At 37.0% G+C, this 24,601-nt stretch overlaps 3 protein-coding genes and 1 pseudogene across 5 annotated transcripts; 3 read left to right on the top strand and 1 right to left on the bottom strand.

Annotated features, from left to right (window-relative positions):
• The first annotated feature begins 272 nt into the window (after positions 1-272).
• LOC117628646 lies at positions 273-6,720 on the top strand. 3 transcript variants are annotated; one of them, XR_004585998.1, is made up of 14 exons: positions 273-525; positions 677-755; positions 851-938; positions 1,133-1,282; positions 1,565-1,696; positions 2,442-2,592; positions 2,689-2,727; positions 2,805-2,879; positions 3,530-3,589; positions 3,902-3,966; positions 4,812-4,902; positions 5,127-5,189; positions 5,827-5,879; positions 6,209-6,720. XR_004585998.1 is itself a non-coding variant. In XM_034361139.1 (13 exons), the coding sequence occupies exons 1-12, from the start codon at positions 439-441 to the stop codon at positions 5,166-5,168; spliced, it is 1,059 nt and encodes a 352-aa protein (XP_034217030.1). In that variant the 5' UTR covers positions 273-438; the 3' UTR covers positions 5,169-5,189; positions 6,209-6,720. The 3 variants fall into 3 exon arrangements, 2 of the variants coding, with proteins under 2 accessions (XP_034217030.1, XP_034217028.1); XM_034361139.1 differs by lacking the exon at positions 5,827-5,879; XM_034361137.1 differs by lacking the exons at positions 5,827-5,879; positions 6,209-6,720 and having other exon boundaries at positions 275-525; positions 5,127-5,424.
• Positions 5,494-6,304, bottom strand: LOC117628647 (annotated as a pseudogene).
• Positions 6,721-10,096: 3,376 nt separating the features above from the next.
• LOC117629173 (CASP-like protein 4D1) lies at positions 10,097-10,895 on the top strand. Its single transcript, XM_034361676.1, has 3 exons — positions 10,097-10,245; positions 10,370-10,505; positions 10,629-10,895. Exons 1-3 carry the CDS (start codon positions 10,097-10,099, stop codon positions 10,893-10,895), a joined length of 552 nt encoding a protein of 183 aa, XP_034217567.1.
• Positions 10,896-18,891: 7,996 nt separating this feature from the next.
• LOC117628567 (zinc finger protein SHOOT GRAVITROPISM 5-like) lies at positions 18,892-22,185 on the top strand. Its single transcript, XM_034361052.1, has 3 exons — positions 18,892-19,668; positions 19,776-20,175; positions 20,893-22,185. The coding sequence occupies exons 1-3, from the start codon at positions 19,563-19,565 to the stop codon at positions 21,914-21,916; spliced, it is 1,530 nt and encodes a 509-aa protein (XP_034216943.1). The 5' UTR covers positions 18,892-19,562; the 3' UTR covers positions 21,917-22,185.
• The last annotated feature ends 2,416 nt before the right edge of the window (positions 22,186-24,601 follow it).

Below are 24,601 nucleotides of genomic sequence, written 5' to 3'. Positions count from 1 at the left end.
CTTGTAGACGGTGGAAGGCCGGTCGTGTTTTTGATGCATTACTAAGAATCTCATTCACTAGTTATCTGAATTAAGGTATCTTTGGGAGTGTCTTTATAAGAAGTTTTGTCAGAAGCGTTTTTAGTTTCCATTACCCGGCCTATACAAAATTTACTTAAAACATCTAGTAAAATTTCTATATAAAAAAAAGCTAGTAAAAAAAAGAGAAAAAAAAAGAAAAAGAAAAAATACGTTTAACTGAGAAGAAAAGATAAAAGGAAAGGGCCTCGAAAATGAGTCAATGGTGATTAGAACTTAGAAAGGTAGGACAGTCGGGCATCGCACAACATCTGGAATTCAAGACTCGAAATTAATGGGCCGCGAATTTCTTTATCTCTGGTTGTAGTCTATCACAGTGTCCACGGCGATTTGCAGCAACTGGACGGAGACTTGTGAGATATGTCCACTACCTCATCTGCTCTGGCGCTCCGCCTCCCCTTTGCTTCCCCAATCACCACCACCACCACCACCAAACTCACTTACCCAGTAAGCTCTCTTCTTCTTTTCCTCCTCACCATTTCACAAGCTTTACTGCCGCGTATTTTGTTTCGTTGCTTCTATTTTCTTTTTCTGACCACCAGATATACAGAAACAACAATCTATAATCATAACCCGTGTTACTAATCGTAATTAACAGATACGTAGCTCACGTTGGTCTACAACTAGTGCGAGGCTTGTGGGTTGTGCTCATGCTGCCATTTCAGGAAAAGGGCAAGGTACATTTTGCTCTCTTTATGGCCTGCCTTTTAGCCTTTTAGATTGTTTCACGTTTTGGATTTTTTATTCGATATGGGATTTGTTCACTTTTCAGGCACCTTTGATCCAGAATTGCGTTCCGTGCTTGAACTTGCGACGGACTCTGAGTTATATGAGCTTGAAAGAATCCTTTTTGGCCCTAGGTACTTCGAACTGTATAATTCTTTCTGTTTCGTTAATATGAAACTTCGGACAAGACTAGAAAATCGTGTTTGCTTCTCACACTTTTTATTTTCAGTAAAAGAGTAGTGTCAACTGTTAATCAAACTCAAGATTAACAACTTGAAGTTTCCTTGTGATGCTGACGTGTTTATCTTTGGTTGCTGTCAATGTCCAGCTACTTCAGCCCCTTGCTGAAATCTATAATGAGCAGAACCAATGTCGACTATGCAATGATTGAAGAGGATCTTGAAGAGCGAGAGGAATTTTTATCCACATTAGAATCGCGATTCTTATTCCTCGCAGCTGACGCCAGGTCAACGTTAAGGTTTTTCCTCAACTTATGTAGGCTGGGGTCAATGAGTTCTTCCGCAATCTTATCTGCAAAATTCACCTCCTAAGTTAACTTGTTTGGAGTCAATATTACTCGAAGCTTATGGGGTGACTTGCAATTGAATTGAACGTATGAGGGATTCCTAGCTATGAATTGTGTTTCAACTCTGTGTAATCCTTTTTTTTTTTTACTAAACTAACTGCTAGAGTCATCTAATTGTCAGCTATGTTTCGCTCATGTTGACTATGCTATTGGTTTGTGTTGGATACTTGGTAGGGGTTGGAGGCCATCATATAGGAATGTCTTGCTTGCAGTGAGAAAAGAGTTAAACATTCCTTGCTCAAGCAAATTGTCAACTGAAGACCTTGAAGCAGAGATTTTCCTTCATCTATTGCGAGATTATTCAAGGCATGTGTTCTGTATATATTTCTCTAGTATTTAGACCTTGGTTTTTATTAGTTTCTGAAGTAGAAGTAACTTTTCTTATATATATATAACCATCCATAAGGAAGGAGACTTCAAAGAGAACTCTCCCTTAGGTATGAGAAGTGAACTATGGGATGTGCTTGCCAAATGTTGTGTGATGATTGTGTATTTTCCATATTGATAAAGATTTCAAAAGATCTCTGTAAATGGTTGTTGTTTGGGAAGGAAGGGTAGACAGCGAAAGAATCTTTCTGTAATTAGAGTTGGATATAATTATTTGATCCAGGTAAGTGGTATAAATCGAAGAGTTCCTCCATCTTAAACCATATTACAATAAAAAAGGGAAACCAAGACTGAATACTTGCATCTAAATCAAAGAGTTCCCTTGAGATTGTCTGCTAATCAGAAGTATAGACCAATCTTTTCACCAAAAAAGAATATTAGTGTTCAAGCTGGTACAAGGGCAGGGGGAGAGTTGAAGGGAAAGCAAGTCAGTACTTTGAGCAAAGCATTGATTCCCAGTGATGCTTTAAGATGTGGTGTTTTGGTAGAAAAGAGTTCATGTCTTGGACGAGTTGGTACATACATTGATGAGTTGGTATTTAGTAAATGCTATTTGATTTCAACAACTTACTGTTTGAGTGGATCATTGTATCTTAGGAAAGTTTACTTTCTTTTATTTTAAATGTGCTGTAATGACTTATAATGAGTCACTTCCTTCATGTAGTGAAGAATCAGGAAGTTTCCAGGGCTTGTTGGAATTCTCTGAGCCCTCTGATGCTCAACATAGTCTTCAACTTGGACTCAGTCAATGGAAGGTTCAGGCCCTTACTGCTTTAAAAGTCAGCGCAACAGAGCTCCGATCAATGTTTTTGAAGGTAATGTAGCTTTACCGTAATGACTTTATGCATTATCAAATCTCTCCAACTTAAGTTCATATTTTTAAATTCTGTTGGTTCTGATTTTCTCTGAAGGGTGGTGGTATCTTTACTTTGGCAAAGATTTATCAGTTGGTAAGAATTTAGTCAGCCTGATTAATTTTATTTTGCTCTTCTTTTTATACCTTTTAACTATTTTTCCTTTGTGGTAGTTAGCTAGAAAGTTATCTGGGAAGGTGTTCCTAGAAGCTGCCAACTATCAGCTAAAAAGGGATTTTGTCGGAAAGGTACATATTTGATTTCATTGCTATCTCGTTGTAAAAGGAAATTAGTTGTCTAATATTAATATGCGGAGTTCAATTCTTTTCAAATTTATTACAGCTTTAATGCTTTGAACTCCTGCTATTTATTGATATTAATCTTTACATGGGCAAAGTGACATGTCTTCCTGCTATTACATTCAAATTTTTCTTTCTATTTTCGAACTTAGATATACAGCTTGTGAACTTGGGTGACACCACCTAGGCATTTTTCAATATTTTCTCTTTATGAAAGGTACTACTCAGTATCTGGCTATTGTTCAAAGATATATGAGAGAGAGAGAGAGAAGGGATAAAAACTGGGAAACTCCTCAATTTTGTTGACTCCACTTAGGACATACGCAAGCTTTGCATACATACTTTGTGCATAGATTTTATTTTTGTGTCCTGCCATTCCCAATGTGCATGCTCTAGATTTTGAAGATTTGCCTCTTCATTTACATTCATGGATATACATTACTCTGGTCCTTCCTGTGTCTGATATTTTTTGAAGTTTTTAATTCCCCTTGTCTTCATGTCATGTCATCTCCCATGTCCATGTCTATATGGAGCATTAATGACTTTATTTCTCTAATTAACCTTTATCCCTGACATTCCCATACTTTCTGGATTTTCAGGGTGGACAATTAGCTGCCATTAATCTAGAGTCCAGAGCGGCCTTTCTTGCAGCAAAACAAGTAATTATATCCTGATGATGATTCAATTTGCTGCCACTGGCATCTAATGATTTCTTTATGCGATAGTGGCATTCTTATATATATATATATATATATATATAGAAACTATTGTATGAGCTAGTGGCATTTTTATTTGGTCCGGTCTAAGTATTGTTTCAACAAAAACCTGAATCAGTTGTAATTTGTAGCAAATGCTGATATCAAGGAAACCTCTTTCATTCTTGTGGTTTAAATAGTGTTCTATGTTCCTCTCCCACCCCCCTTCCCCCCTCCTCACATTTCAGGATTCCTAATATTTGTCATTTTGGACAGGGTTTTGCAGGGGCTACATCAAGATATCTTGGCTTAAGAAGCATGATGGCTTTGCTCGGCCCAGTGTATTGATTCTTCCTACACCTAATTTCTAAAACGTTATTATTTAAAATTTCCATAAACTTGCTTTTCTTGTTCGTTTGCAAGGTTCTTTTACGCGCACGCACACGCACACGCACACAGTATTATTTTGATTGTTCCTTTATCACACACACACACACACACACACACACACACAGAGTAATAATTTGATTTTTCCTTTATCAAACACACACAGAGTATTATTTTGATTGTTCCTGTATCAAACTGTCTATGTATTGTGTTTTCTAATTTCTAAGAAAGTAGAATAAGGAGGAACGCTTGGGTAGTTAAGGTTGGTGCCAGCATAAAACTTAGTCACTTCTTGGTAACCAAGAGTAATTTTGGGTGAAAAAGGACTAGTGTAGCTGACCCAATTAATTGAGATTAATTCCTAGTTGAGTTGTTTCGTTTCCTCCCTCCCCTCTTTGTTTCAGTGTTGGTTAAACTGCACCTATTGAAATGAGTTTCAGATTTCTCCACCTTGCTGACAGAGAATGAGATTAATCACTGGCTTTCTTTAATTGGTTTGGATTGGATCTATTTTTCACACAGAACAGCTTTGAGGCTGTAAGCCTGTAACTGAACACGTACCTTCTAAAGTTTCAATGGATTCATCATTTTGTGGTTGTAAAGACCCCACGTGAACATAGATTTTGATAACACAAGTGGCCTGTTTTTCAAATTTTGATGATTAAGCCAAACGTGCTCAAGCACCAACTATAACAGCTTGTGGCTACTTTTGATGATCTTCAAGATTTTTGGTCGTTAGTATTTTACTGAATTTTTCCAGCAATTGTTATTAATTCATTTATTTTGGCATTTTATGCAGGCTTTGGGGAACATTTCTGGCAGATGTGGTCATTCAAATGCTAGGAACTGATTATGCAAGAATCTTGCGAGCAATTTATGCTTTTGCACAGGTACAAATCTTTTCTAGTTTTGGCATGGCTGAAATGTCTTTTATGTAGTGGACCCAAACTTGACAGTCACATTAAAACTAATACAAATGAAATGTTGCGGATATTAGACAACCAGCTTCCTAAAATTTAGATGTGCACTTTACACCCAAACACAAACAGTAAACAAACCAGGTTACCGTCCAATCTATATGAAGTTAATTGAGTTTTTATTGGTTTTACTTCAGATCCGTATCACTCGCACATACAGGTTACCGCCTGATTACTGAAAAGCCTTGGAATTTTGGGAGGTAAATGTGGATGGTCATAATTTTAAGAAGAGATTTGTGGTCGAGATTAATTACTCTGTATGTATGTACATATAGTTTTGCAATTAAACTACCAGTCTGCTTGTGTTGATAATTTTTGCATGTGTAAGAAGTAACAGTAAAAGCTGAAAAGATTATGTACTCTGTGGTGCTAAATTGATTGAGATGTGTGGATCTGCTGCTTCCATTTGCGTCTGCATATCTTTTTGGCAAGCAAGAGAATTTGAATTTTTATTTTAAGAGCAGAAGAATAAGATGCATATAGACTAGTTGATGACGCATGGAACCTGGAAGAGAAAATCATGAAGTTTTGGGTAGCTAGGGTAGGATAGGGCCTAGGGGTCGCCATCCCAAAGTTGGTGGAGGGACTTGTAAGGTCCAACCTCGTAAACAAAGAAGTCTCCTGCATACAACCTGCGCTGGGGAATTTGGTTGATCTTGTTCATTTCATCTTCACCTAATTCCCAATAGAATATTTCAAGGTTCTGCTTCATCCTCTCCTTGTTGAAGCTCCTTGCTGGATGATGGATCTCAGTATGATCTGTATATACAATATATAATTACTAAATTAATATATAGCAGGAAATTTATCAACTAACTTCATATATAAAAATGATAGGGAATACCTGTGGCAGAGTCTTCCCTTTGGCAGCAGCGGGGTCCTCAATAATGGTATAATAATCTATCCCGGTATTGGTAGCCGAGGAGGAAGCTCCATAAACTCCCAAGGGAGAAAACGCACTCACACACTTCAGACCCAGCTTCCTTCTCATGATATACATACAAAGATTGTTTGCATTTATTTTCGCATAATTTTGAATACAAGCAATAGTCTAAACTACTCTAAATTAATTTAATCTACGGAAAAGAGACTCAAAAGTTGAATACACAAAACACAAACAAATACACAGATGTTGATAGGCTCTAAATAGGTAGTAAGTAATAGTAGTAGAGAGAGAGAGTGGTACTTAGTACTTACTTGAGTGTGGTGTTGAGGGCAGGGAGAATAAGATTGGGAGGCATCTGTGCACCATAGCTTGGAAGTAATGAAGATTTCATCACGACTCTTGATGACATCGAGCGCCTGGACGACAGCTCGACCAATGGCTTGTTCAGATTGATAGAAAGCGGCAGTATCAAAATGGTGGTAGCCTACCTCAATGGCGTCCATGAGAATGGGGAGCAGGACATTCGTTGGTGTTGGAGGCAACTTACCAGTCCCTAAACCCAGCAAGCACGGGCATCTTATGCCCTGAATTTAGTACCACTTCTGGGACTTTTTTAATTTTCTCCTCCATTACTGGCTGACTCTCCTGATCTTGATGAGATTCAGTTTTGTTTTGATCACCCAGTAGTACTAGTTAACTAGCTAATTAAGCTATAGCTAGCTTAGCTAGCTACTAATTATGTAATTAAGGAGTCTCCCTCCAGTTGCAGCTATGACTTTTGAGGTTCTCGCTTGGGAAATTGTGGATTAATAATAATAGTACACATGATCCATCCTTCCATGAAAGTACTAGCAAAAATCAAACATCAGTCAGCATGGTCCCTTGATTAATTAATAATGGATGATGCACATGATTACCAACCAAGTCCAACAACTATTCTTCATCGAGTTTAGCCGCATGGCTATACTCAGATTATTTTAAAAGTATAGCCGCTTGGCTATACTCTATAAGCCATAAACAAAATATTTTAAAAGAGAGTATAGCCGGCTATATTCCATAAATTCTCTATTTTAAAAGAGAGTATCGCCGCACGGATATATTCCGTAAAAAGAATATTTTAAAAGTACGGCGGCGTGACTATATTCCATAAAAAGAATATTTTAGAGTAACTACACGCCATAAATAGAATATCTTACAAGTATAGCCGCTCGGCTATTCCGTTCTTAAAGACGTTCTCACAACAATTCGAGACCCTTCCTTGAGTAGCTGAAGAAGTGAATGTCCATATCAATCTCAAAGTAGTTAGGTTCCTGCATGCGAGAGAGCTTGATAAAGTCAAACAACATGGTTTTTTGAAATAAGGTAATCAAGAAGCACCTGATGGTCATAGCTCAACTGCAAAATAGGAAGAAAAAAGAAAGTGCACAATGTCAGTGATTCTTTTTTATTCTGCAATACCATATACTTCAAATTAACAACTAGGAGGCATGCCGAAGTGGAAATGCAGATATGTAAATGTCCAAGAGGGAGCATCTTGCCTCTAATAGGAAAAGATGGAACAAGAGTACAGGATTGAAAAGATCTGAGACACGGAAAAGTAAATTGCCATTCCAATCCTCCAATGCAACCTTCTCTTTTTCATCCCTATATATTATAAACCCAAAAATCTTGTTAAAAGGAATCCATGACGATAACTTTTAAAACAATGGAAAACTAGGATATTAATTCCTTACTGTTCTGCACAACAAGGTACACAAAGCAGATGCAAGAGCACTTTGAATAATACATCATCCTACAGTTCAAAAACAAGCCAAGAAATGAGGACATGAGTCTAAAAAACTGCAAGAAAAATACGACAAATGAAGAATACAGAACTGCAATTTTAGTACGTGAAATTGTTGAATAAGATGATGCATTCAGATAGACAAAACAAAATATGGATACAATTTTTCTTTTTTTGGGTCTGGGTGAATAGATTGCCTATTTTGCTTATATCACGTTGCATATAAACATAGACAAAAAAACTCCTAGTTTCAAAGATAAAGAAGACATACCTCTTCGATATACAGTTGGATGAAGGATTTGGCAAAGTCAACACATTCTACAAAATACATTTCAAGGTCCACTGTCATATTAGCTGGAAGATGCCCTTGAAGCCAGTTATAAAGCTCCAAGAGACCTTTCTTTCTTAGACAGTAACATTAGGCTTCTAGTACTAGAAAGAAATCAATAAAGCAGAAAGGCATTGGTGAGCAATGCCAATGCGCCTCCCTCCACTAACCGACATCTCCCTGCATGCGTGTTGACGACTAATTTATCCTTTCCTTTTCTTTACCCCAACCAAGACCACCAGGAATTATAAATCTCTCATTCCCTCTTTATTTGCCTCCCAATTCTCACTCTCTCAACAACAGAAACACAGTTTTCTATCAATTCCTCTCACTCCACACGAAACAAACCCCTTATTTCTTATGCCTTTCCTTATTTTATGTCTCCTTTCCTCCTTCTCACACACTATATACATGTCACCTTTGCTCCTTCGCACTAGCAAGCTTCGTCTGTCTTCATTTGGGAAAAAAAGGACATGACCCGCCCTGGCGTCCAGACCTGCCCAGGCCGCCTAGGCGCCGCCTAGGGCCCCCTTAACTCCCTGGTGTCGGTGTCCTCCCTCCTAGCGCCTAGGCCGATATCTCGAACACTGCTCAAAACCTGGAACGGGCTTGCTCTGTGCCCTAGACGTTCGTAGTGATGAGTTCAAGTCCGATTCGCCAGAATATTAAAAAAATTAAGAGAATATTAGTAAAGCTGCCCGACAATACTAGTTTTTAAAAAACGACTATAGCCGCACGGCTATACACGTTCCTTTTTTTATTTTTTTAAAATAGTATAGCCGTCAGGCTATACTCGGTTTTATTAAATTTTTTAAAAAGAAAAGTACAACCGAACGGCTAGACCCGGTTTGATCCTAATTTATTGTTAAAAATAGTCTAGCCGTACGGCTATACTCCTTTTTAGTTTTTTAAAAAAGTATAGCCGCCCGGCTTTACTGGTTTGGCATGTGGCGCTAGGTGCTGGGCGGGTCTATATAAATGTATATATAGTATAGCCTCTCGGCTATACCCGGTTTTTAAATTGTTGTACTCGGTTTTGATTAATGTTTCTTAAACAATAGTATAGCTGCGTGTCGAGACTAGATTTTTTTAATTTTATTTTTTGAGAAATAGTATAGCCGCACGGCCTTACTGGGTTTTTTGTTTTATTTTATTTTATTAGGGTTTTATTTTATTTTAATAAATAGTAAATAATATAGCCACGCTTTTTATATATAATGTGATCCTTTTTTTCTTTTAAAATCGAGTATAGCCGCTTCGAACATACAAAAATTTCTCGAAATAAGGCTCTATATCGTACATATAATTATAGTTTATTTGACTTTTATTGTGCGTAGGCCATGAGTTGCTTAAGCATTATAGTAGTCTCTCTCTACAGAGTTCCAACAATAACAAGAACACAAATTATCCTATTCCTATTGCCCAAACCTCAAACAAAATTCAACTGGATCTAAAGCTCCTCTCTACTCCGTCTCACCAAACATAATATCAAAGTTCTGTTTTGTATACTATAAACATAACAGCTAGCTCCCAAAAACAAAGAGGCATATATATGTATATATAAGATATCACTTTGAAAAGATTTAAGCCGCTCCCATTCATTAAACTGGGTACCTCTCTATATAAATCCCATCTCCTAGCTGTTATTTGCAACATCTTTTTTATTATTTTGTATATTGAGACAAAGTTCTGGGGATACATTTAGAGATGTTGTATAAACGTTGTAGTTTGTATCATCAAAAGACAACCATATTATTGTCTTGATATGCAGCCAAATTAAAAACAAGGAAGAGCTAGCCTAACTATATCAGCCCGGCCGTTTGTCATATTTTTTTATGCAACCAAATTATATGCCCTTTGTTTGAACATCCGGCCATTGGTTGGTCAAAGGCCGTCACTTTGCACCATAACAAATACAAACCAGACAAACTACGACATTCACGAGAAAGAGACACAGAGAGAGACAGAGACGCTGTTTGTTTCTTTATAAATTGAAAGACTAGGTCTAGCCGCGTTTAAGCAAGTATCACAATTAATTACACGCTACGTGCGTACAACTTACAAGTGTGATGCAATAGACACTAGTTAATATTGATAATTAGTATCATCAATGGCTTCTAAAGCTATTCCTTCCTCAATTCTTGTGTTGAGGATCGTCACTCTTTTAGCCTTAGTTGCTTCAGTTGTCGTGCTGGTTACCGACCACTTCACACTTCAAGATAGCACCCAACAGCATTTTCAGGATATTCATGCATACAGGTACGTATCATTTGTTCATCCATCTTTTGTTTTTTATTCTTCTTAATTAATTTTTCCGGACGATGGATTTTGTTAAATAATATATAATTAATGTATGTGTTTGCATGATTAAAAATGGGTGCAGGTTCGTGCTTGCTACAGCCGCAATTGGAGCAGCTTACACGTTAATACAGTTACCTTTTGATATATACTATGCCTGCGCCCAAAAGAGGTTGATACGCCACGGATGCATGCCTGAGTTTGATTTCTATGCAGACAAGGTTCGGAAAATCACTCTAATAATTAGAAAGCTAGCTAATCACAAGTGTTATTGAGTAATTATTATAAGATTAATTTTTGCTTGATGACATGATGACATGGATATGTGTGTTGTGTGCATCCAGTTGGTTAGCTTGGTTCTAGCTTCGGGCGTGGGTGCTGGTTTTGGTGTGGGTTTTGAGTTCAAAAGAGTCCTCGATGATTTATTTCTACTGCTTTTAGCACTAGGCGAGGATCCTGTAAGTTTGGATGAAGAACAATCCAAGGATAATGCTTTCTTTAACAGGGCAAATATTGCTACCGGAGTTTTGTTGGTGGGAGCCATTTGCATGGCTGTGATTTCGGTGCTTTCCTCCATCAATCGAACTTCAAATAGTGGTTTCTTCGGTTAATTAAGATTAATCTTTCTTTAATCAAATATATATACTTCCTACCTACCTACAGGAAGCCGGAAGTTGAATAAAAAGATCATGTAACAGCTCATCCATTCATTTTCGGGGTTCATTATCTATGTTATTTGTTTAATTTCCACTTCACTTATGTAACAAAGGGGGAAAAGCAACATCTATTTAGTCTTCTTTCTTTGTAATTCACTCTGCTACTATAGCCCAATGTTGTTATTTTCGGAATTCAAATTAAAGCATGTGGTGTTTCTTCCAAGTAAAAGCAATAGTTTAAACTAAAGAGGAGGGAGATTTCTCATACACATACACACAACTAATTTATAGCATTTCCGAGAAATAAATAGTAATAAAAAAAGATCAAATCCATGGGCCATTTGCAAGCAAGCCAGTTGTTTGGGCTTATGTAGCCCACAGTATTTCTGTGGCAAACCCTGAAGCTGTGATTGTGAAATGAGAAAACGAAATTGAAGGTGTGATTGTGACATAAGATGGGAGATAGATATAGGAAAGGACCATGAACTCAATTTTACTGATTACGTGAAATGAAGGCTACACCTACAATGTAAATTGTAATGTATGCATATATAATCATAATGGATCTTGTCGTTGGTTCCTTTTTAATAAAGAAGTGGGCTTTTATCTTTTGGATTTGACGCTTTGACTTTTGGACTTGCACAGGCAGACTTCTCTTTTTGGATTTTAAAGATCAAGTCTTCCCCACTCACATGCCTTGTTTCTTCAGTTATCGACATATTATTATCAACTTTTTTTATTTTTTATTTTTTATTTTTTTGTGGCCAATCGATATATATTATTATCAACTTTGTTTGTAAGAGAAATTATAAGGGGGTATGTATGTAATGTATGGATTAAAAAGATGCCAAATGAACGGGTCCCTCCCTACACCCTACTTGAAAAAAAAAAAAGAAGAAAAAAATTGATGATTAGGGTTTGTTGGGCCAACTTTTGATGATTATTTTATATATCTCTGATAACTTCAAATGGAAATGAGAGAGAAACATATATCATATATGGGTTAACAAAATCCATGGCCTTTAGATCTTTCCCTGCAAAGCATATGTCACACTCATGTATGGAAGCTTTTTGGTTGTAAATACCATACCACCTTTGTTAATTGTTATCTTTATTCTCTCTCTCTCTCTTTCCTTTTTTTCTGGCGTGTGTATGTGAGAGGTTAGGTTACCACTTGCATTACAACTTCTATTGGGTTGGGGGGGGGGGGGGGGGGGGGGGGGGTGAGATCACTTTATGTTTGCTTTGCTTTACTTTCCTACACAACCCACGAGAGCATCCAAATTCTATTATTTTTCCTGCCAGATGATGACACATACAACAAGTGACAGGGTGCGGGAACACGTGTCACATGGTTTTGCCTCGATTTTGTGATACTTTGGTTCACTTCTGGGTGAGTAGATCCTCCTACTTTTTGGATATTTGTCTTTCGTGTGAGAGGATCCAATAGCACTAGCACTAGTGCTAGCACTAGCACGGTTTGAAAGCCTTGAAGCCTTGTTGAAGGGGATGGAGAGGGGAGAGGGGAGAGGGGAGAGGAGAGGCACATGGAGACTAAAAGGTCATCTTCCTATAAAAGGGTACACATCATCACAACCAAAAAGATATAACAAAGAGAAAAGGGGGATGAAAAGAAGAGAAAAAAGAAACTAGAAGAAAGAAAAAGAGAGAAACAACAACCCACGCTCCCATGTCCTACTAGCTGCTAGATTATTATTCATTATTGTACGTCCGTTTACTTCTTCAACCCACGTTAATTAATTTTTATTTTTCCTCGTTGGCAAGAATAAAAGAAAGAAGGAATCATGTTCTAAGGAAAGGGGGTGAAGTTGAGTTGGGAAGGAAGCTTCAACCTAGCTTACCAAAACTAACTTATATGTTGGGAAAAAGAAAAAAGACTCGATCGCTTTTTTGTGAGCAAGTGACAAACCTTTGGAAAGAATTCACTGGAAATCTATTGATATCTGTCTCTTTCTTGTTTGGTTCATGTCCATTATGGGTCCTGAAACTAGTCTTTAGCTTTTTTAATATTGCAAACTGCGAAGCCCCCTTTACCCCAACCCACCATTCTTTTGTGTCTACTAGCGACGGAGAGCATTATGATCAACATCCATCTTGTGACAATTTAATTAATTATCTAGACAAAAACACAAACCAAAAACCAAAAACCAAAAACCAAAAAACAAAAACAAAAATATTATTTAAATTCTTTAAAAGAAATTGTAAAGACTTTTGATATCTTTGAGAAGGGGATTTACCTTGAAAATATAGACAAGAAGTAAATGGCAATGAACCAACATCCCACACCTCCCTTGTTGATCTCTTGATACAATGATGATTCAACAACATGTGTTTGTCTCGAGCAAATTAAAGCTGTATGTATTGACCGACGAAATTGACATGTATATATCTTGCTTTGTTTGTAGCCTTGAATTAATTCTTGATATCTCTTTATATGTTTGTCCATATACATATGTATTAATAAATTATTACGAGTAACAAGGGAACAAAAGAAAGAGGAAGGCAGGAGAGGATACCATCAATATGACAACATGATCGAGAGATATGCCTTCAATCGGGACATGCATGCTTCCAATGCCTTTTTTACTACACACATATATCAAAATTAATTATTGCTACGTGGCCCTTTAAATAATTAAGACACTAGCTAGTACAATTATTTATTTAAGTATGCCCATTCTTTTCATTTCTTTCGTTATATTTTTTATTATTATTAATTTGCTCACTGTATAAATTATTAGACCATGTTTCTTATGATCATTTTTTACAGTCGCTAATTCCAACATAACAAGGGACGGGATCGTTGTCCTCATTTTCCATACGTTTTTCTTTGCGTTGTCTTCATTTTTCATACCTTTCTCTTTGTGTTTCTCGTATAATTTTTCGACACGTGTTGAAACACTTATCTTCAATGTAACACTGTTAATATCTTCAACATAACACTGTTGAATAAATTAGAAAAATATGCAGCTACTGTATTGAGGCGGGTGTGTACAATATTATGATATCTTGAAGAATATAAAGAAGGACGAAAATGACAAGGGAAACTTCTGAAAGGAATAAGAAGAAGCCAAGGAAGTAGGGTTTGAGTATGAGTGCTGCTAATAAGAGATGACAAGGGAAAGGAAAGTAACAGGAAATTATTTAAAATTGGCCCTTGAAGTTAAAGGGGGAGGGGACCCTTCCTTCCTTCAAAGTGCAAAGTGCAAGGTGGCTTAGCTTTAGCTAGCTCCACTCCAAGGCAAACTTACTTGATCAGCAGTTGCGAGTCTTGGAGGGCTCTGCGTCACCGAGTCACTGCCTGCTTCATTATCAGCCGACCAATAGAATCCTCGGCCCAACTCCAAATGTCCATGTCTCTCTCTCTCTCTCTCTCTCTCTCTCTCTCTCTCTCTCTGTATATATATATGTATATGATGCTGACAGCTAGACTCCAATCAGTCTCTTGATTCTCTCTGTCTCTCTCTTGTGGTGTGAAAATACAGGATATATACATCTAAGCTAGCTAGCTACATATTGAAATTGAGGGATATATGGCCCCCTGCGCCCCCCTCAATTGATCATATGTATATATATATTTGAGTTTGACGGCTGCTGGTACACGTGTAAGGCATCTAAGGGTTTTGTCCTTATGTTTAGAGATGGGACAATCCCAGTCCACCAGTAACATCATGCTTATGCGCTCCTCCTGCTCGTAGTGCACAAATATTGATTCTCATCCCTTCTGCTTGCTTGCTAGTCTGTCATCATCAGTCATGTATATAATATATGACATGTATATACATGCAGTAAGTAACAAAACTCTGCAATATTACAGTCCCATCTGTATGGCAATTGACAGTGAATTCTTACAAATTATGTAAGATTACATCGAGAATTTATACATACACTTATAATTAAACAAGCTCCCCTGAGACTTGAGACCAGAGGCAGGGGAGGAGAGCCTCCCCTTTATTTACGTTGTAACATATTACATTACATATATGCATATGCTTCTTCCGAACCCAAAAAAAGAAAAGAAAAAGAAACCGTATGCATTAGATATATATGTATTCTGAGTAACGTGATGCAATGATGAATATACATATACGAAGGATCAACCATATCTTTTTGCTTTCAGCTTTCTACAATCAATAAGTTTCTTCAAAGAAGGTGCGAAAAAGCTGCAGGGGGTTGCTCGCTCTGCTGGTTTATTTCTACATCTTATATATACAGAGCTTTTTAATTGGTGTCGGTATTTCACGGTGCACTTGCACGTGCAGATGAAATCCATGTTTGATCTGCTTGTTTAGTTTAAGTATCAAAGGATGAACATGATCTGTTCTGAAACCTAAAGTAAAATAATGTCTCTCTCTCTCTCTCTCTCTCTCTCTCTCTCTCTCTCTCTCTCTCTCACACACACACACACACACACACACACACACACACACACACACACACACACACACACACACACACACACACACACACACACACACACACACACATTCTTATCTTCTATATATGCAGCAGGTACAACTGTCTTTTACTTTTACTTTGCACACTGCATTAGCTATTCGGAAAATTGCATCTGGGGCAATTAAGCAATATAGTAGTTTTGATGCATGCTTATCTATTCACCCCTTTCCAGAACTACAAATATATATGTATATATATATGCAAAGAATATTTCTCATAGTGTTTTAGTCGCGCGCGCAGAGAGAGAGAGAGAGAGAGAGAGAGAGAGAGAGAGAGAGAGAGAGAGAATGCCTTAAATTAAAGATGCCCTGCCTGTACACAAAACATCTGATGCGGGGAGAGAGAGGGAGTAGCTAGCTGGAAAGGGAATTGCAAATACCAGCATTTCAGTAATGCTTGTGGAATCAGCATATCTACATAACCTTGTGCCATGTACCTGAATGTTGCTTAACCAAACTTAATTAGCTTAATTACCTGTTTTCGACTTAAAAAATACATGTTTAACTCCTAACTAAGAGGAAATTTAAAAAAAAAATTATAAACAGAGAGAACACAGAAGAAAACAAGTAGTCAGATATAATAGATTTTATATATCAATTTAAACTATTTTTATCATATATACCAAAATTCTGCGAAACAAGTGAAAGAAATGAAAGATCCATGTTATAATATTGGTCGGGTATATTGTCAGCTTGGTCAGCAGCAGAGGAGAGGAGCTTATAATACAAACAAATACAAAAGGGACAAGGGCATCGGGAAACAGTGCAATAGGGGACCCCATTGCCTCTGCCCACCCATCATGAAATTATTAGACGACAGAGATACCATTATTCACCCAAACATTCATTCATTCATTCATACCCTCACCACCACATCCGTATATATCTGATGATGATCTGATCTATCTTACATTTGATTTGAATTATACATACAATATTCATATATATAGACGACTCATAATGATGCAGCGCGACAAAGAATGACTAAAGTTTTAGCCTAGAACATGTAATTTTAGAATCTATCAAGAAGATATGATGAAACCTTAAGATTTATTGATAAATTGGAATAACAAAACATAATCCTAGTCACGGTTAAATCTGTTTAAATACCAATAGAAACCCTATGAATAAACAAGAAATTAAAATAGAAAAAATAACAAAGTTTCCCAAAAATGTAAAAACATAAAAATTGGACTTTGGGCTGCTAAATGATCTCAGATGCTTGAAAAAGTCCATATATCTTGGCAAAACGATGAGTTTTACTTGTGACGCCGTTCTCTTTGAATTGACAGGTCTGGGCTCAATTTTGAGCTCAGAGTCCAAATATGCAGTTTGCCCGATTTACCCTTACTCACGCGTCTTTCCAACTCCTCTTTAATTGCTTCCACCATATATTCTACATCATATAAATATTTAAATCCTCAAACTTTGCCCCGTTTTAAACATGCATGCATGCCCATATTTAACTTAAGGTTGCCTAAGCCTTCATTAAACATTTTTATTTAAATGATCTTCGACCCAAATCAATCACTAGCTTTCATAAGTGACCGACCTATTGCATATACGAATGTGTTGGATGAAATGTCTAAAAAAGAGACTTCGGCAGGTATGGTTTTTCCAGTCCTATAAAAAAAAAAAAAAAAAAGAGAAAATTATAAATCCATCACTGCATATAAGTTTAATACATGCATGGTTTATTACTTTATTTGATAGAGGGTTTATTCGTTTTCATGTTTCATTTCTTTTTTGTCTTATATAATTGTATAAATTAATTACTGGTAGGCTTGTGAAGCATTTTTTTCATGGAACTGGGCCAACCTGAAAGAATATGAGTCTGCAGCCACTTGGTTTCGACCCCACCTCAACCCATTCTCAATTCATCCCTGAGAGAGAGAGAGAGAGAGAGAGAGAGAGAGAGAGAGATAATAATGAACCAGAAAAACAAAGCTGCTCCTGTCCTATATATACATATATATAAAATGGAAAATTAACTTTGTTAATTGTTTATAGTGTAGAAGGAATGGGGGGATGATGGGATTTAGATTCTTAACACATGCAGCCTCACAAGAGAATGTCCTTGGCAATCATCTTGCCCATTGTGTTCTCGATCCCGAATCTAATCATACTTTCCTTATGCATTAAATTATTCGTTACTGTATATACTAATCAATTTATAACAAATCTAACTATATAATTATTGTATGAAGCCCTATCAAACAAGACTCGTCTCTCTCGTCTTTTCCGCTTTATCGAACACACACACACATATATATATATATATATAATTTATAAACATGGTTACATGGGTCATGTGTCTGGTTATTTTTTACTTTTCTATAATTAGGACTTGTTAGCTTCCGATATAATTAATCCATAAATAGAAGGTAAGGGAGGTGAGGTTGATCAGGAGTTGAGGTGATGAATATTATGGTTGAGTTGAGTATTGAGATGGGTCCCAAATTTTTTTTTTTGGGCCCGGCAGGCAACCACCAAACAGGAGAGCCTCATTTCTGCTTTCTAAGTTTCACTTTCTTAATTAGATCTTTTGTCAATAAATTATATATATAATCAACTCCTCCCCCTCTTTCTAGCCGTACAAATTTATTGATTAATATTCCTTAATCCATCTTTTTTTTGTATCTAACGTCCATAATGATGTGGTATGATATGCTCATGTGTCTTTCCAATTGCAAGAAGAACAAGGTTTCTCATAGTATAATATAATATTGCATAAGTACATACGTACAGTGGTTTCAATACGCCATTTATCCGTATAATATTACATAATTAATTTTGGTCGCATTTGTAAACCTAAGATATGATGAGGAACAAGCTTACTTTCATTTGTGATTGATTTTTATAAAAATAAATTGATTGTATTAAAGGACAAACTAAAAAAAAAAAAAAATTTGTATTAAGGGACAAGTTGCAATCTTTCAAGGCATTGAGAGGGCAATAGATCATTGTGTGTCTTTACATCAACACTGTCCATAAATCAATCGTTTTCATAATTAATTGTGTAAACATCATCTGAAAATGAAAATACTTTTAACTATAATTACCGCTTTTGGGAATCATATGATCAAAACCAGTCAAATCTAAATGATTACTGTTTTTATCAGTTACGATCTATTTTTTCAAACTCTTTAACCTTCCACTCATCAACCGTAGATATAAATTATAATTCGGTGAGGCGTTAACTCATTGTTTTTATCAGTTAGTATATACTTGTAGCATGTTTCTCGGTGAAAAAAAAAAACCCAGATTGATCCAGAAAAGAAAAGCCAATGCTGCCAATTTGAACTCACTATTTGGTGATGCACTCAGTTCACCAAAAAGTAATAGCATCTTGCACAGAGAATTATGATTTCATTGACTAGTATGCCCCTGAGCGTGACATCACATCCTGAGCAGCACCTTTATAAAAGCTGCTTCCAAAATTAATAAATCAGAGTATGTGTATGTATTTATAATATATGGATGGAGATAGAAAAATGAAAAATGAAAAATGAAAAATGGAGTGGAGGAGAGGAGAGGCAAGGCTTACGTGTATATTTGGAGCTTGGTCTGTATTAATGCATGCAAATTGCAAATAGCAAATGAAATTTTTACTGTGAATGAATTATGAGTGTGTTTTGTTTCTTTGTGGGGATGTTTTTCCTTATGGAGCCCATTGCTGCTTGTGGGATCGAGTTTCGAGCTTTGTGATTGGATCTCTAATTTCTTCCTCTCTCTCCCTGTCTCTCTTTTTCTCTCTCCTTCCTTTAGAAGGTGTTTATTAAGGACAGACGCTACACAAGAATAGCTGATGAAGATGAGCGTTGGAAGAAAGAAAGAAGAGAAAGCTGTTTGTTTCCAAAAGCTGAGAGAGTTGAAAAGATAAATAAAAGAAAGCTGATAGATAGCATGAGGTAACCGAAAGAAAGAAAGATTAGCTTTTTTCCCCCTCCTCCCTCCCCATGTCCCTTGTAGCCTTTGTAGCTCCATCTTCTCTCTCCCCCACCTCTTCCCCAATATCACCCTATTACTTTCAATTATATTAAACTTCAATTAGAGAGAGAGAGAGATCGCTTTGCATCTTATATTATAGAGAAGCGAGTGATTTACTACAGAGGAGATCAGAGTTGATAATTCACCAAGCGCTATGTTACCCAATAACTCTTCTTCCTCAGTTCCTTCTTCTGAGCCCTTTTCTTGCTTAGAAAATGGCAATACCAATAAAAGGAAAAGAAGACCTGCAGGAACTCCAGGTACTTATATATTCATGTTTGAGTTCTTTTGTTCTCCTTGGTATAATTTTATGCTTAATTTGGCTGTGTGATATATAACTGTATTAATATATTATATAATAAAATAGATCCAGATGCGGAGGTGGTGTCTCTTTCACCGAAAACCTTACTGGAATCGGATCGTTACGTTTGTGAGATCTGCAACCAAGGATTTCAGAGAGACCAGAACCTGCAGATGCACAGGAGACGGCACAAGGTGCCTTGGAAGCTGTTGAAGCGAGAGACTCCGGTCGTAAAGAAGAGGGTGTTCGTGTGCCCAGAACCAAGCTGCCTGCACCATGACCCCTGCCACGCCCTCGGTGATCTTGTTGGCATCAAGAAGCACTTCAGAAGAAAGCACAGCAATCACAAACAATGGGTTTGCGACAAGTGCTCCAAAGGTTACGCAGTTCAATCCGATTACAAAGCCCATCTCAAAACTTGCGGCACCAGAGGCCATTCTTGCGACTGCGGCCGTGTTTTCTCAAGGTTTTTATTCATTTCTTCGATCGTCTTCCAATTAATATATAATTATACACATATCAAGGTTTTTTTATTTTTTATTTATATATATATATATATATGAGATGAGATATATCATGATTAATTTCATATGGCAAATTCAAAAACGCATCATCATATCTATTCAAATTGAATTGATCACCTTGCCTTCCAAAGCTCTTTTTGTTAATTGGGTTTGACTTTGAAAAAGTAAAGAAACACAAAAAAGGTTTTTGGTCCTCTTTGACTGAAGGAACTTGACGGAACCTTGATCAAGTTGTTAACTACTGCTTTCGTTTCAACACATTTCCCGAAGATGAACATCATCTATTCTATGCTATGTGGAGAGATGTTTTGCTTCTTTTTTTTTGTTTTTTTCTTGTTTTTTTTTTTTGCATCCCGAGACGTAAAACGGCTACTGCTGACCCCCAAGTATTATTATATGTAAATGCCATTGTCAAATATTTCCGTGGGTGCATGATAATATCGAGTAGCTTTTAAGGTGTGATTAATTAACATGTTTTTATTCTTAAATTTTAATGAACATATAAATATCCTCATATCTCTTCCTTAGCTCTCTATCATCCCCATATAACTGTATATATAAGTTAAAAGCTGCTAATTAAATATTAACTATAATATCTTTATTAGAATTACAAATTTAATTAATGAATACTTTGTTTAAATTTATTTGTACTTTCATAGGGTTGAGAGTTTCATAGAACACCAAGATGCCTGCAATATGGATCGTGTGCGGTCAGAATCACAAGCACTGCAGCCGGCCGCATGCTTGTCAAGAACAGCTTCAAGTCCCAGCCCATCCTGCAGTGACAACAATTTCAGCAGGGCTCCTCCCAATTGGCCTCCTCCATCTAATTTGGTGCTACCACATCCGAACCCAACCGAGTACACCAAATTAATCTTAACTAGTAGTACTAGTCCTCCTGCTCATCCTGATCATCTTCAACCTACATTAGTATCCAACAAGGCACTCTACAATTTGGATCTTCAGCTCGCAACAACATCCAATAATATTCCCATCAACGAAGTCTCATCGGTTTCCTCTAAGAGAGAAGAAAACCATTCCACCCAGCTGCAGCTCTCAATTGGGTCATGTGATTTTGGTGGCGGTGAACTTCATCAGAATAAAAACGTTGAACACTCGAACTTTATGATCACAAATAGAAATTACTCTCCGAGGGACAAGGAGATGAGGGAAAGGGAAAGCAGCAGCACCACTACCAATCATCATGAGCATGATGACGATCAGAAACCAAAACCTTCAGCTGGGATATCCATATCGGCAGCATCTTCAAGGCTGAAAGAAGAAGCACGAGAGCAGTTAAGGCTTGCCATGGCAGAAAAGGCTTATGCTGAAGAGGCCAGGCGGCAAGCGGAGCATCAGATTGAACTGGCCGAGAAGGAGTTTGCAAATGCCAAGAGAATAAGGCAACAAGCACAAGCTGAGTTAGACAAAGCTCAGGCTTTGAAGGAGCAAGCCATCAAGAAAGTGAACTCCACCATTCTCCAAATCACTTGCCATGCTTGCAAGCAACAATTCATTCAAGCTGATCATCCAACAACAAGATCAAGGGCAACCCCAACCCCTACGCACGAGGCAATCAATCATTCTCTGGTACTCAGTTACATGTCATCGGCTATAACATCAGAAGGTGATCCATTAGACAATAATAATATTCGACCTCATCATGCAAAACCTGCTAATTAACCCCTAGTAGGTTTCCTGCCAGTGCTAGCTATTTCCCATCCTCAGATCTTTATGTAAACCTTTTTCTTCTTTTCTTTTGATCGATCATATTATCTATCATATAACAAGCTGGTTATTGGGGTAATAGAATCAGGCCCATCATGAGTAGACGAGTGTTGTATGGATCGTGCAATTCGTGTGATATTATTTGTTCATTTATTAATTTGGTAAATGTAGATCACTATCGATCATATATATATATTTATATAATGCATGGTTTTGTTACTGAATATACTGATCATTCATTTACCTTGATTAGGTTAATAAGTGTTAATGGATCAGGTTAACTTTCTCAACAATATCATCACTCCACGGTTTGTAACTATATATATGTACGTATATTGATCATTAATTGAAAGAGATGGTGGCCTGTGGTTTTGTCTTGGATCCCTGAGTAACTTTAGAAGTAGCTTAGCGTTTTCTGTTTGGACTATTTGAAGAAGATCATAATGGAGGTGACTCTCCAGTTGTTGCCGGGGCCAGCATTAAAGAATATATAATACGTACTGACCCAAATTTAAAACCTAAAATCTTTTCTTTTCATATATATATATATATATATATATATATATGCAAAGGAGAGAGAGAGAGAGAGAGAGAGAGAGAGAGAGAGAGAGAGAGAGAGAGAGAGAGATGAGTTCAGATCAGATAGTCCTTAAATTTGTTTCTGATGACTGGTATTCTGGTGTATGGTGAGATATAAATGCGAATGAAAAAGGGAGCACCATGGTTTTCAGTTCCAACTGTTGTAAGGCCGGGGGGTTAATGACAGATTCAGAAGTCGCTCTCAACGTCTCCAAACACACAGACACAAACAAACTCCATTCATAATTATAAACACTGCCACACTCGCACCCTTCATCGATCAGTACTATTCTCTCTCTCTCTCTCTCTCTGGCTCGCATCGCATGCATAAGAATCAGAGCCATATAATAGCAGTGCGTACAGAGGATGCTCTCAGCATCTTTCCAAATATGCAGAGACCATTCAAACCTTTTGGAGTTGAAATAAACTTTACTTTGGCTAGGAAAATAAACAAACTGCAGCTTCATTCCTTTGCCTTGTGTGTTGTGATCTGTTTTATTATAGGGTTGGGGGGGTGTTATATGGCCGAAACCGAAACACAAAGGGCAACCTGACCATATATCATATGCACTGCAAAGCCCAAACTCATCATCACTCATTCTCAAACCAAAACTCCACTAAAACTAAAGGGGTTTTAGGTCTAATGCTCAAAGATTCGCATTTTGGTCCCTCAATTTCCAAAATCGTTCATGTGGTCCTTCAACTTTAGTTTTCTTAGGACAAATTATCATGCCGTAAGTTTTGTTAACATTTCCTGTTAAATTTGAGTATATGCATGGTGCATGGTGTACTATTGAGGATCAAAATCGAAAATTACTTCACTCATGGGAAAAAACTTCCCTCCATCATCACCCACACACCCCATATTCCTCTTTTCCTCTTCAATCACTCATCATCACCCACACACTATCTCTATGCTTTTGGAAATGGTGGAGTTCGAGAAAGATTTGGGTTGGCTTGGGTTCTATGGAGGAACAGTGTACAGTTTGGGGGAGAAACTTTCTCCGACATCACTCTCTCTCATATCCAGATATGAGGAATTTGTTTCATTTTTTTTCTTCAAAATTTATTATGTATTGGGGAATTTTGGAAAACTTAGAAATAGTGTGTCTGAGAGAGACTGTGTTGGGTTCGAGTTCTGTCAAAGAGTGCGGTTTGGGGGACAAAACTTTCCGGCGTCACTTTCTCTCCATATTGAGCCATTCCATTAGGGAAAAAAGTGGGAGAAATCAATAGATGATGAAGGAGTGACTGAAGAGAGAGAGTAATGGAGTTGCATAATTTTTACGAATTGAGAAACATGAATGAAGGAGAGGGATGGATGCAGAGAGAGAAGGGAAAGAAAATAGGTGCATAAATTAAAAATAATACAAAAATATCATTTTATTCTTGCATTTAATAGAAAAGATAAAAAATATTGACGTCATGACCATTTGTCCTAATGAAAGTGAAGTTAAAAGGACCAAAGAAACGATTTTGAAAATTAAGAGACCAAAATGCGAATCGGGTCAATTTAAGAACCATTAGAACTAAAAACCCAAAACTAAAAGGTGCAGTTGCTCTTTGCTCCCATTTTGTGTTGCTCACGCAGTGCCATTATTCCCACTTTTTTTTGTTTTCTTTTCTGATTCACATCATTCATTAATGTTGAAGCATTATCAATTATTTTTCTTCTTTAAATATTAAAAATCCTTTTCTTAATACCATTATTTTGATAGTAACAAGTAAGCAACAGTTGTTATTTGTTTGGGGCTTGTTTTCTTTACTAACAGCCCCTAAATAGTTGGTGATTTATGAAAGCCCAATTTCAAAATAAGCCGCGAATAGCTACAATAGTGCCCACTGCACTGCCTTATGGGGAAATGAAGCCCATCGCTGAACCTCAAGCAAGCATCCAGCATCCAAGTTGAAAAGTCTTGATGTCCCAAGTTCAAGGGGTAATTAAGGGGTAATTAATGGTGAATGAAACTTGTAAGTATGCATCCGTGATTCTTGCTCAAGTTATCTGTATCTACTCTCCATATCGTGCGTGTATGCCTTGCTTGCATCATAATTAATTAA

This window comes from Prunus dulcis, chromosome 5 (assembly GCF_902201215.1).
Source record: "Prunus dulcis chromosome 5, ALMONDv2, whole genome shotgun sequence".
NCBI lineage: Eukaryota > Viridiplantae > Streptophyta > Magnoliopsida > Rosales > Rosaceae > Prunus > Prunus dulcis.
Note: the sequence above shows the minus strand (reverse complement) of the source record. Positions and strands in the feature narration are given on the sequence as shown.

Excerpts from the sequence above, each read along its gene's own strand:
- LOC117628646 (XM_034361139.1), top strand. The coding sequence starts at position 439 with ATGTCCACTACCTCATCTGCTCTGGCGCTCCGCCTCCCCTTTGCTTCC. Across the intron at positions 526-676 it reads CCACCAAACTCACTTACCCA|ATACGTAGCTCACGTTGGTC; the intron begins GTAAGCTCTCTT and ends CGTAATTAACAG. Across the intron at positions 2,593-2,688 it reads TCCGATCAATGTTTTTGAAG|GGTGGTGGTATCTTTACTTT; the intron begins GTAATGTAGCTT and ends TTTTCTCTGAAG.
- LOC117629173 (XM_034361676.1), top strand. The coding sequence starts at position 10,097 with ATGGCTTCTAAAGCTATTCCTTCCTCAATTCTTGTGTTGAGGATCGTC. Across the intron at positions 10,246-10,369 it reads CAGGATATTCATGCATACAG|GTTCGTGCTTGCTACAGCCG; the intron begins GTACGTATCATT and ends AAATGGGTGCAG. Across the intron at positions 10,506-10,628 it reads TTGATTTCTATGCAGACAAG|TTGGTTAGCTTGGTTCTAGC; the intron begins GTTCGGAAAATC and ends GTGTGCATCCAG.
- LOC117628567 (XM_034361052.1), top strand. The coding sequence starts at position 19,563 with ATGTTACCCAATAACTCTTCTTCCTCAGTTCCTTCTTCTGAGCCCTTT. Across the intron at positions 19,669-19,775 it reads AAGACCTGCAGGAACTCCAG|ATCCAGATGCGGAGGTGGTG; the intron begins GTACTTATATAT and ends ATAATAAAATAG. Across the intron at positions 20,176-20,892 it reads TGCGGCCGTGTTTTCTCAAG|GGTTGAGAGTTTCATAGAAC; the intron begins GTTTTTATTCAT and ends GTACTTTCATAG.